A 12,420-nucleotide genomic window follows, 5' to 3' on the forward strand; every position below is an offset into this window, starting at 1 on the left:
TACCGAGCAAATACCGAGTAATACCGAGTTTTACCGATTTTTTCTAGAAAAAACTCGGTACAACTCGATATTACTCGGTATTTGCTTGGTATTGACTATTGCAAAGCAAAATCGACCAATACCTAGCAACACCTAGTAATACCGAGCAATACCTAGTAAAATTGAGAAACTGAGCCATCCTGAGTCCGTTCCAGGTCGGATTGTCGGGGCGCACGATAAATAGTGAAAACGCATGAAGCGATTCTACTAGCAGCTAAACATAGAGCTACATCCTGTGACCGAACCAAATAAAAGTTCCTCACATAGAGATGAGGAATTGAGCTTGAACATTGTAATGATTCTCTCTCAATATTTAATAGAATAAAAACAATAAAATTTTAAGATACAAAACATATTTTATTTAGTATCATAACATAAACAATATTAAATTAAATTAAAAAATAATAAAAACAAACATGATCTGAAAAACCCATGTTAATTCTCCACCTGAATAATTTAAATTCTTGAAACCAAACAGCAAAACTACTAAAACAACAAAGCAAAACTTAATCACAAACACCAAAGCTAATTTGCTTGCATTCTCACTACACAGTTCAAGTCTTTTGCACTAAGCTTCAATTTCTATGGCTGAAATCTTGGTTGCCATGTCAAGTATGTATTATTAGGCTTGATAATTTGATCAAACTGGAAGCAATTCAATTGTGATCCTAATAGCCAAGAACTTAAGGGGCAAAAAATGGCCAGCTTCCATCATTATTAGCTCGCAGTAACTATTAAAAACAATGACACTAAAGCAAATTCCTGTTAATAAACAGCACAATTATTTAAATAATAATAATATAGACTTGATGCCATACAGGAAGTTAGAAATTATTAGGTGCGGAGTGCAAACATAGAGTTACGTCCGGACTCCAATATATAATATATAAATTTGTACATACTATATACATAATTTTGTAATTTATATATAATATACACTATATACAAAAACATGTGTTGCGTTTTTATTAGGACATGGACGTATCCAGACTCCGCAAGTAATGCTAAAAAGATATATAAAAGCAGATCAAAGACAAATTTGAAAAGAAGTTGAAATGCCATTTTCCTATTTATGGATCAACGAAGCGTCAAGAAACAAACTGAGCATAAGCTAGCAGCTGCTCAAATAAGAGAAGAAAGGGTCCAAAGCTGTCTGCTTTAACGAAGAAGATAGATCTCAAGGAAAAGCTAGATCATAGAAGTACACAATCACAAAGATGCTAATAAATGAAGCACGTAGCAGTTTTAAGATCTGGGCTTTTCCTTCTTCTCCTTGAAAAGAGCTAGGAGGGACACACCAGAAACCTTCACAACCTTGAACCTAACTCCAGGAATATCTCCTACTGCATGCCCCTTACGACCAAATCCAGCAATCAACACCTCATCCTGCACAAAATGATAATGCAAATCAGTATTTATGAGCTCTTTAGAACACCAAGAACAAATGATGCAGCAGGATTATAATGTATTTAAATTTGTATGTAATTTCCAATTTAAAATTTAGTTTCAGGTTTTATTAGATTTTATGAAATAAGACAGGCTCTTTTAGATGAAAAGAAATTTGGCCAAGGGCTGAGATGATTGAATGATTAATAAATTTTGCAATTCATCAAAAATTTATGTTGGTCTCCAGCAGTTTCCCTTTGCAATTCTCTCTTCTTTTCTTCGTTTCCTCCTCGAATACATGTTTTTTACCCTCTGACTTATCAAGTAGAGAGGTATTAGATCCACTGATCAATTGAGCCTTCAGCAATTTACTACTACTCAATCGTTCAGTATAAGAGCTGCTCCACACTATCAAAACCTTCAAATTCCAACCAATGATCCCTCGCACATCCTAGATCCATCCATCCCTCAACCCACACCGTAACAATTGCACGCTCCATTCTGCTCCAGTAACAATTTCCCTCGTTCCCACGATTAATTATTCTGTGCGGACGTTGAACGTTATCCGAAAACCAACCAAAATGTATCACATCACACCTGTGCTCGGTACTACAGCTCGATACCACTGAACGTGACGCATTATAGTTGGTCTTCGGACGACCTTCTGCGTCCGGTCTCCGCACAGAATAATATTTCTGTTCCCACACCCACGTCTGTACTCATATTCGACCCCCAAAAGAGCCCATCCCCTCAATAATTTTTGGTCTTGCGCCGCAGTCTCATCCCTTCATTCACTCCTCCATCCCTAACCTCACCTTCACATCACATCACCAACTCCACTGCATTGCTTGCGACCTTTCTCACTGCAAAATTTGTACATTAGTATTGTTTTTTGGGTCTTTCTCCACTTTTTCTCTTCACTCCAAGATGAATTTTACCATGAGTTGGATTTCTCTCATCTTCAGGATAAATGTTGCACAACATCAAAATATAATTAGTGACCTATTTTTCTCAATCGCGAGGGAATTGATGCAGCAAGATTAAAATTTATGTATATTTATTTACAATTTTTGCTTAATTATATTTTTTAATGTTATTGAACGTATATATAATAAGCAAAAGGCTCCCTCTACATAAGTAGATCTTCAACCTAGAGCTTGGAATTGTTAAATGATGAATACAATGTGTTTCTTTCCAAAATCCTTTCAAACAAATCAACGGCTAAAAATATTAGGTGCCAACGGCTAAATGCTAATTAGGAGGAAATGCAAATAATATTCATCATTCAATAATCTGAAACCAGAGTACAAAAGTCTCCTCATATACATAGATATTCTTTTTCTTGTACACATAGATCTAATAAAAACTAGAAATAACAATCAAAGCTGGAAATTATATGTAAAAATAAGAAAATCCTAATCATGATACATCAATTCCCCCAAATTAAGACAACTCTCTAAGGGTCACCTAACATATTGCCATGTTGCAATATTTATCCATGAGAAGAGAAATGAATAGAAAATCCATCCCAAAGATAGAGACAAATGGAAAAGATGTCTCGGGTATTGAATCAACTAAAACTAACCAAACATCACACTACTTACTGCAGAAAAAAAATGGCACCATTATTAATCTAGAACGATGACATTATCCAAACTATTCTTCCATGATTTACTGTTGGTAAATTCAACACCTAATTCCACTTCCCCTTTAATAACTTCTCATCATAATAAAGCAACAATGCGCACGAGTTGAAAATAGCTTTGAGCAAAAGGATTGATGAGAACCATCTTCTGATTGATATAATCGAGATCACTTTAAGGACTATAAAGAAAATCTTCACTAGTTAATCCAAAATAGTCAATCATTCTAAACTTTGATCCGAATGATGACAAAATCAAATGGAAGTGACAATGGTGGAACCGTGGAATGCTTGAAGTCAAGATGATCAACAATCAGGCCAAGGGGGAAGGTGGATATATGGCATGAAATGCGGAGAATCGCAAATGTGGCTAGAAGAAGGAATCAAGAACAATTGAGTTCCATTCTCACTGTTTGAGAGATGGGTAAAATGCAGCCTCAACTTGAATGGTGGACAAAGCTGATGATTTCAAGGGTTGGCAACAGTGCAGGAAAGATGAAAGTGGATCGATGGAAACAGAGGAGATGGGCTCACCTAATTCCAATTCCTCTTTAATAACTTCTCATCATAATAATCAGAACAGATACAACATGGATATGAGCTAGAAGTTATAATTAAAGTTGGATATGACAAATAAATTTAAATAAATCTTAATCATTTGGCGTCAATCTCCTAAAATAAAAATAACTCTTGTAATGGAAACATGAGCTTACATTTTCCTCGATGTAGTTCAAACAACCATCATTTGGAACAAAGGCTGCAATCTTTTTCCCATTTTTGATCAATTGAACCCTGGCACATTTTCTGATAGCAGAGTTGGGCTGCTTTGCCTCAATGCCACTATTGTGGTGACCATACGCTTGCATGTCAGTGAAAATATTTTGCAAGTACCAAATTAAAAAATATATAGCACTTACATTTTTTCTAACACAATGCCCTTTGCATGAGAAGATCCAGCAAACGGCTTCTTCCATTCATTTCCAAGGTGACTTTTCTTATATGATTTGTCTGCCCACCTCTGGTTTCTTCTATGGGTCTTCAGTTTTCGTCCAGCTCCCATACCACGTGTTTTCCTGCAAAAAATAAAATTAAAAAAGAGGCAACATAAATGATAGGTTTGCTGGATCAATTTTTACTTGCCACTAAGAGGAAAAATATAAAATACTGGCAACCAAAAAAGTATTAAATGAGTTGAATATGCAGAGAATGTCAACTAGGAGCTATTATTCTGTGCGGACATCGGATGGTTCTCCAGTCCAGTTACGCTTAGGTACCGAGCACGGTATATTTTTTTTGGGTGATGTGGCGCATTTTTATTGATCTCCGGACACCATCCGGACTCCGCATAGAATAATAAATCGTCAACTAGGAACTTTTATTAAGTCCTCTGACCGGACGTAGCTCTACGTTCGGTCAGAGGATTGTTACTCGATTTTTGCTTGGTATTTGGTCGGTATTGCTAGGTATTGTTTGATAATAACGAGGAATACCGCTCTGTGAAGATCAATACCGAGTTATACCGAGTAATCCCAAAAAATACCAAGTTTTCATAGAAAAAACTCGGTACTTTTTGGGATTACTTGGTATTGCTCGGTATTTTGTCTTCACATAATGTTATTTCTCGTTATTGTTGGTATTGCTCGGTATTTGCTCGGTATTTCTCATTTTGTGCCTGCGATCTTAGTGCCGGCCGAACGTAGCTCTACGTACGTTCACCGGACCAAATAAAAGTTCGTCAACTAGAGGTTGAAGCATGAGCACAAAGATTAAAAAAAAATATCACAACAGTTTTAAATGCCAAAACAAAACACACACTATGCCCAAACATGAACATAAAGGCACATGTATAGAACAACAACATCAAACCTTTATCGCACTACTGGGGCCAACTATATTAATAATTTTCTCTATTTTTTCTTGTTAAGAGTCAAATTCTTATTTAAATCTAATAAAAAAACAATTTCTAAGATGCGTTCAAATATAATAACACACATTTATGCATGAATAAAATACAAAGAGTAAAACTATACTAGATCCACCACATAAAGCACATGCACATGAAAACACTTATTATATGCACCATGTATCCTGCCCAATATGATATTAAGACATGAAGAACCTTCGGACACATGAAGCAACAATATTTATGTAGCTTATGATTATGTTAAGCACTGATAGTCAATTGTGAATCAGCACAGGACCGTCAATAAGCATACAAAAAGAATTTCAACCAAAAATTTAGCAAGAAGACTAAAAAAAATAAGTAAATAACCCTTCAAAACCCCATTCTAGACAATTGAAAAGTGAAACACGTGCACATAAATAGAATTATAGCAACCTTAAATAATTATGAAAGAATACCAATATGTATTAATAATAACATATCTAATTACTGAAGTAATCACATCCATAAAGTAAGAATTAAAAATATTCCACATAATTTTGTATTTACTAGGGTTATCTAATAATTTACATTCAAACAACTCTCCATACTTCATTAAACAAACCATAAGTAACTAAAGGAGAAAACTCTATCAAGACTTTGTGAACCAGTGCAATGGCAGGCTTTACAATTAGACTGAACTTTATCATTTTTAAAAATCACAACTAAGTGCTTAAGAAAAGGAACTATAAAGACCGAAGTTGGCATAGAATGAAACAAATTGGTGAGATTAAAAACAAAAACCGGAAAGAATTACTAATGGCGAATAAGAACCATGGTAGAGAGTTATGGAGCATAGATTGTGTGTTTGCTTCCCCAAAAAAATTAACTCAAAACATATAATTAAAAGGTGTTCAGACCTAGGCATTTATAGACATAATACACACATTTAATAATTGCTTATTCTTCATTGTTTTCCTTATCACAGATACTGTTTCGGTGCAGACTAAAATCTATAATAACAACTACTTCAAAGTAGCATGGGTGTGATACCAGAATAAAGATGATGACAATATATTAATCTGTAAAATCCAAATCATGCAACACTTCAACCAGTGAAAGTACCAAAATCCTTGCATTAAACTTCTTCCACAAAAGCACTTACAGATTATATATAATCCATAGCAGGTGTGTTAAATGAAGACAACTAAGGCACTGTCCGGTTTGTAGATCATCTCAAATACAATAGTTATGACAAATCTTTAAGACTCGATAGTTGATTTAAGTTACAAATCGTCTTCTGAAAAACGATGAAGTTCATGACTCATAACTAGACACCAACGTTGATTTCAAAGTCCTCAAAACTTACTTCAAAAGTGAGGCTTTCATTTTCACACTCAAAATGAGTAAAGATCAAATCATTATTTTCTAAAATATGTTTTCTATTTATAAGCAAATAAATGAGTCAATGAAATTTAGCATATCCCTGTAGTTTGCGAGTGTGCACAACATCAAAACTAAACCAACCACTCTAAACACTGAAGCACTATGAAGAGGACTCTAATGTGTTGTGTTAATAATGCCAATTTTGCTTATGAGAAATTAGGCACTGCTATGTAAGTTTTTTAATCAGCAGGGCAACCATGCATAAGCACGTGAAAAGGAAAAGTAAGGAAGTACTCGTATGATTTCAAAACTTTATATAATGATATTCCTGGGTATTTCAAATGCAATATAGATCACGAACTAGGAAAAACATTTTCTCCAAGGAAGATAAAAACAAAAAAGACTCGTTACAAAAATTGGCATCGCCAGTTAATAGCAAAAAACATTCTCCCTTAAGGCAATAAAATATACTGATATCTAAAATTATTTTGCTGTTATTATCAATATTGGTATAGCGAATGACTTCTTTAATACTTCCAAACAATTGCATTATCATATCCCGTAGACTATAATCTAAAAAAGTTGAGCTCCACATCACAAACTAATTAAAATAGCATTTTGAACTCCTTGCAGGCAAGTAGATGCAACAACCCTACTGAAAGAGAGAACAGTTGAAAAGCAAGAACTTGCTTCCCATACAAAGAAATAAATTTAAGCTCGAATGCCAGAAAATCTGCAATACAAACCCTTAAACCCAAGCCCCCATAACAAAACTAACGTAGGAAAAGAGAGACGGCCAAAGTGCGCATAAGTAGGTATGAAATACTAAAATGTAATCACACAAAACGACAATAAACCATTGATTACGATGCATAGAAGTTTAAGGATTTCTCCAAAACAATATCTTGGCTCCCATTTCATTCAAAAGGCATGCATAGAATCGGATCCAAATCTAAGTTTTTGTTTGGAGAAAAAAGACGAGTTCTTTTCTCTTTTCTGAGATAAAATCAGATACTGAATACGAAGTCCAATAACCAATTCATTCACTGTACTCCGTTACACGACTGCGCAAAAGAGCGTGAGAGAATATACATCAGAGGAGAGAACAGAAAATTCTTACCCCATGTTGAAGGAATGAAGAAAGGGCCTGTCCGATCAAATTTGGGCTAGTTCTGTCAGCCGCAGAGAGCGAAGAGAAATAGCTCAAGAACTTGGAACCGCAGAAGGGTCGGATTTTAGGAATATATAGTCCGCCGAAGGTCGTCTAGGGCAAGCACCGAGGAATCGATTAGGGGGAAACGGTTGCAAAAAACGTTTCCCCGCTACGTTTCCTTGGATATTTCTTCGCGTCCATCTTGGATAATTCAAGGCCCATGAGCCTAATCACCTAATTAGGCCACAACTGGTGGGCCTGTATAACGCAATGGCGTGGATTAAGCGATTGGGCTATTTTTGACGTCCACGATGAGAGCATTAGCTCAATTATACTAACAAAAATTGAAGGGGGCGGCTACACGTGGAGTTAGCAAAAAAGAGCTATAAAATAAAATATAATTGCATTTTGCTAATCTAATAAGAATCATCACAATCATAACAAATTTACATTGCATAAAAAATACAAATAAAATGTACTGTAGGTGGGTAAAAGCTTATTAAAAGGAGTATGGTAATCAATTTTATCATATTAAAGATTAGTCCATCCACCACATATAACACTTCTCAATGGCATAGCTCATCAAAGATCATCGAGGAAGGACAGCAAGTAATGATCTGACTCAAGTCTAAGTAGTGTATCAGAGTGTGCCTGATGTGGTAAGAGGCATACTGTATGGTATTTTTTGATGAATAGATAGTATTTTAGATGTGGACAGCAAGGACCCTTGATGGCTGAGTGTCTGCTATAATGACAGTGAACAGGATCTAGATTTAAAAGAGAGCAAACCAAGCAAGGCTATAGACATATGACTATTGGAGCTAGAGAAAACAACGTAGGATCTGCGAGCAGGATATATGGATGAGGAGTTATTGAATATTAAAGAGAACATGCATAGTCTACTATACCAACAATAGCACCAGCTAGTAGAATGATAGGGATGCACCTGTAGGATGCACTGGTATAATGTTTAATCAACTGAATTGAATTTTAATTGATTAGCATTGCATTGCATGTTGAATGATTTATAGGAATAGTATGTGATTGAGTGGTAAGTGACGAAAAGATTTAAGTTGATTTATTATTTTTTAATCATACAGTTTTGTTTCGGAAAAATTATAAAATTGAATTTGTTTTGAATCAAATTAATCTTGTTTTCATTGATTTGTTTTATCTATATTTGTTCTTGGAAATATCAAGGGTGGCATTCTTCTAAGGCAGACAAGTTATAACAACTCGAAATATGAAAAAAAAAAAAGAATTTTAAAATGAAAATTTGAATTTTTATTTGAATTGGAGCACGAGGGTGACGAGCTTATGATATGAGCATTGAGACGCTGGCCTTTGAGCACAGCAACGCCAGAAACCACCACCATAATATTGAAGCCTCTATTTTATAGTAAATTTATATTCAACATACGCAATAGGTCGGAGTGCTGTGGTGTTGGGTTGGAGCACTTTGGTACTAGGTCAGAGCGTTATGGCGCTATGCTACTAATAGTATTTAAATTTTTTTAATAAAATCCTAAGTTCTGAAAGCCTGCAGCGCCGCCACCTCCTTCATTTCTGGTGGTTACCTTAGAAGAAGAGAGGAAAATATAGAGGAAGAGGAGAGAGAGGAAAGAGAGAGAAAGTAGGTTTTGGTCTTTTTTTGTCATTTATATTATAAAAAGTATTATGATCATTATAAGAAACCTGAATCTCAATTTAGTTCTTAATAATTTTGAGTTTGATGAATTTAATCTCTTCTAAATCAATAAAAATATATATTCTCATGATTTATTGTACTTTTATCATATAACTTTTTGTATATAAAAGATACAAACTTTATAAACATTTTGACTATAATATTATTAAATTTTCTTGGGTAAAATGAAAGTTATGATTTTCTAATGCTATCAATTATTATATAGATTTTCCTAAAATTATAGATTTTAACATTTCATATATGAAAGTGAGATTGATATAATTGATATGAAATAAATTTAGTATTTACATGTGTTGCGTCCAGGAGTATTCGCAGCAATAGAGAAATATAAAATTTAACGTCTTAACTTTATACGAAAATTCAGCACGCAATCAGATAAGAGAGAGGGTGTAGCATTTATGAGAGACCAATATTTTTACATGGCAAACCCCTGAAAAGGGGGAAAAACCATGGGGCATAGCTCAGTTTGAATGACTCCACTATTATTCACAGTCGATTACAAATGAGACCCTTCCTTGGGGGAAGGTCTTAGCTTGATGTGCATCTTATAGAGTATATTACATAATGTGAATACAAAGAATCATTGTTGATGTATTTTTTTGGTCGGACGGACTGTAGTCGATGGGTGACATAAGTTAGAAGGATCGTAGTCGGCAGACGACGGAGGCCGGAAGGACCGTAGTCGGTGGGCGACGTAAGTCGGAAGGACCGTAGTCGGCGGGAGACGGAGGTCGGAAGGACTGTAGTCGGTAGACGACGTAAGTCAGAAGGATCGTAGTCGGCGGGCGACCTAAGTCGAAAGGACCGTAGTCGACGGGCAATGGAGGTCGAAAGGACTGTAGTCGGTGGACGACGTAAGTCAAAAGGATCGTAGTTGGCGGGCGACAGAGGTTGGAAGGATTGTAGTTGATGGGCTACGTAAGTTAGAATGACCATAGTCAGCGGGTGATGGAGGTCGGATGGACCGTTGTCTGACAATAGAGGTCAGAAGGATGGATTTAGGTAGAAGTACAACAATGGATAGAAATCTAGCACCGAATATATGTCCGGCGAAAGTCCAACAACTGGCATAAGTCCGGTGTCGGGTAGAAATCTGGTGACGAGCTGAGGTCTGACATCAAGTAGAAGTCCGACGTCAGTTGGCGGCCGAGGAGAACTCCGGTGTTAGATGATATTAGGACAAAACTCCAGAGTCACTTGGAGATCGGGTGGAGTTCCGGCGTCCCGTGAAAGCCGGGCAGAATTTTTACGTCACTTAGGCGTCGGGCAGAATTCTGACAGTGGTTGAGGAGTTTCTTACCTCCTATCCTTCTCTTCTTCTTATCTTCTTCTTGCTTGGGCCCCCTCTCAAGAGAAATGAGGAGTCTATTTATAAATTTTTGTAGTGTCATGTCTTGTAAATAGGTGAGAGATCAGGGACAAAGGTGGAGTGATTCGGATGGGTGGCCGATATTGAATCCCTTGATCGTGTACATTTTGTCAGACATTTGAATATCTGAATGATGTTAGAATTTGACGATCTTGGACTCGTTGGATTCTTCTCGTCGAGTCGCTCGATTCGACTATAAGCATGTCATATTTGAAAACTGTTTGGTAACTCAAATTGTGATTTAAACTTTTCAATAGCGCTTCAGTGCTTGATTTGGACTCATTTGGGCTCGAATTGAGTCGAATTTGGTGTCATTGAGTTTGAATTTCTGAGACGCTCAATTTGACTATAAGTTCGATGGAATTAGAATTCAGGTGATCGATCCCGGATTTAATTTTTGAAGTTTCCGGCTTGATTTTGCCACGAGATACGTGTCGGATCAAGATAATTTTTTGAGGATATATCAACATGTAAGTAAAGAAGGTTGATTGTTAATTATATAATTAATATTGACTAGTTCTTAGAACATAATATCCTACGCAAGAGGGTGCGCCAACAATCTTTCCTTTAAAGATAGTTTGTTGAATTATCCTAGTTGTAGCCTGTAACTTATTGCCCAATTATGCTAATGGGTAGAAGGTGGTGACTTTTAATGTTTTATTAAAAGTCACATATAATAGTAGTAGTTGTCATAATAATAATAATAATAATAATAATAATAATAATATAATGATGCAATGAATATGGAGGAATGAATGAAAATATCATATTAAAGCTGGATATCCTGTCTTGTTGGGTTTTATACATACTAAATCATATAATAATGTAATTCATATATTGATAACATTAATAGTATTGATTGCATTGAAAGATAGAGAGATGTGTGTGCATTATATGTAGTGATTTCATGTATATATTTTATAATAATAAATAATTGATAAGATAAATAAGACCGACAACCTTGATGATATCAACACATGTATGTTCATGCTAAAGTACTAATTTATTAATCATTGATTTATTGATTATAGATGTATTTATATTTTAGCACCTATTATTAATTTATGGATTTAGGCATGTTCAGGGGCGGATCCAGCTTCTTTTCCCCCCCTCAAGTGAATGGGGATCCGCCCATGGGCATGTTGACTTTTGCTTTTTATTGTTGATCATATTGAATCATATGAGTGATGATTGAATATTTAAAACTAGTAATTCTATTGATTGAGATGACAATGTATATTGATTTCTTAGATCTTATATTGAAATTAAAGCTTTAGCAATTTTTAGGTTTCTGCTGGGCTTTGTAAGCTCATTATGTGATTTTACTAATTTCATATCAGGGAAGGGGTTACGACTGTTTGTTGTGAGACTGGTTGAGATCCTCATGTCTTTTTTTTTATTTTCTTTATGTATTTTCTTTTATTCTTTTATAGTCATGAGCTATTGATAGATTAATGATTGTCAGTGATCTCCTTATTATTATTAATGTGATTTTGGTGAATGAATATTGTGAAATATTTTGTAGTATATGATATTTAATTACTCTGGATGGATATTAAGTAATATAGATGATTTATATAAGCTATGATAAAAGTTTAAAAAGATAAAATAAATAATTCTTCTAATTTAGATCTTGGGGTGCGACCACCAACCCCCCCCCCCCCGGAAAAAAATACCCCCCCCCCCCCCCCCCCCCGAGGGAAAAAAATAAATCATTATCCTTCGCCTTCTCTAAAGACATGCCTTCTTCCACGAAAAATTTTATTGAGAAACTAGGGTTTAAAGATTAAGAAAAGATTTCTGCTTGAAATTTATGTTGCACTTATTATATATATTAAAGATAATAATCCCAATC

At 35.2% G+C, this 12,420-nt stretch overlaps 1 protein-coding gene across 1 annotated transcript; it reads right to left on the bottom strand.

Moving 5' to 3' along the window:
- Positions 1-1,077: 1,077 nt before the first annotated feature.
- LOC110116686 (40S ribosomal protein S23) lies at positions 1,078-7,604 on the bottom strand. Its single transcript, XM_020850371.2, has 4 exons — positions 7,456-7,604; positions 3,985-4,140; positions 3,781-3,907; positions 1,078-1,425 (listed from the first exon to the last, which is right to left on the bottom strand). The coding sequence occupies exons 1-4, from the start codon at positions 7,458-7,460 to the stop codon at positions 1,285-1,287; spliced, it is 429 nt and encodes a 142-aa protein (XP_020706030.1). The 5' UTR covers positions 7,461-7,604; the 3' UTR covers positions 1,078-1,284.
- Between the last annotated feature and the right edge of the window lie 4,816 nt (positions 7,605-12,420).

Source organism: Dendrobium catenatum, unplaced genomic scaffold (assembly GCF_001605985.2).
Source record: "Dendrobium catenatum unplaced genomic scaffold, ASM160598v2 fragScaff_scaffold_793, whole genome shotgun sequence".
Lineage (NCBI taxonomy): Eukaryota > Viridiplantae > Streptophyta > Magnoliopsida > Asparagales > Orchidaceae > Dendrobium > Dendrobium catenatum.

Coding starts and splice junctions, on each gene's coding strand:
- LOC110116686 (XM_020850371.2), bottom strand. Junction 3,908..3,984: donor GGCATTGTGTTAGAAAAAAT/GTAAGTGCTATA, acceptor TCACCACAATAG/TGGCATTGAGGCAAAGCAGC. Junction 1,426..3,780: donor TGAACTACATCGAGGAAAAT/GTAAGCTCATGT, acceptor CATTTTGTGCAG/GATGAGGTGTTGATTGCTGG.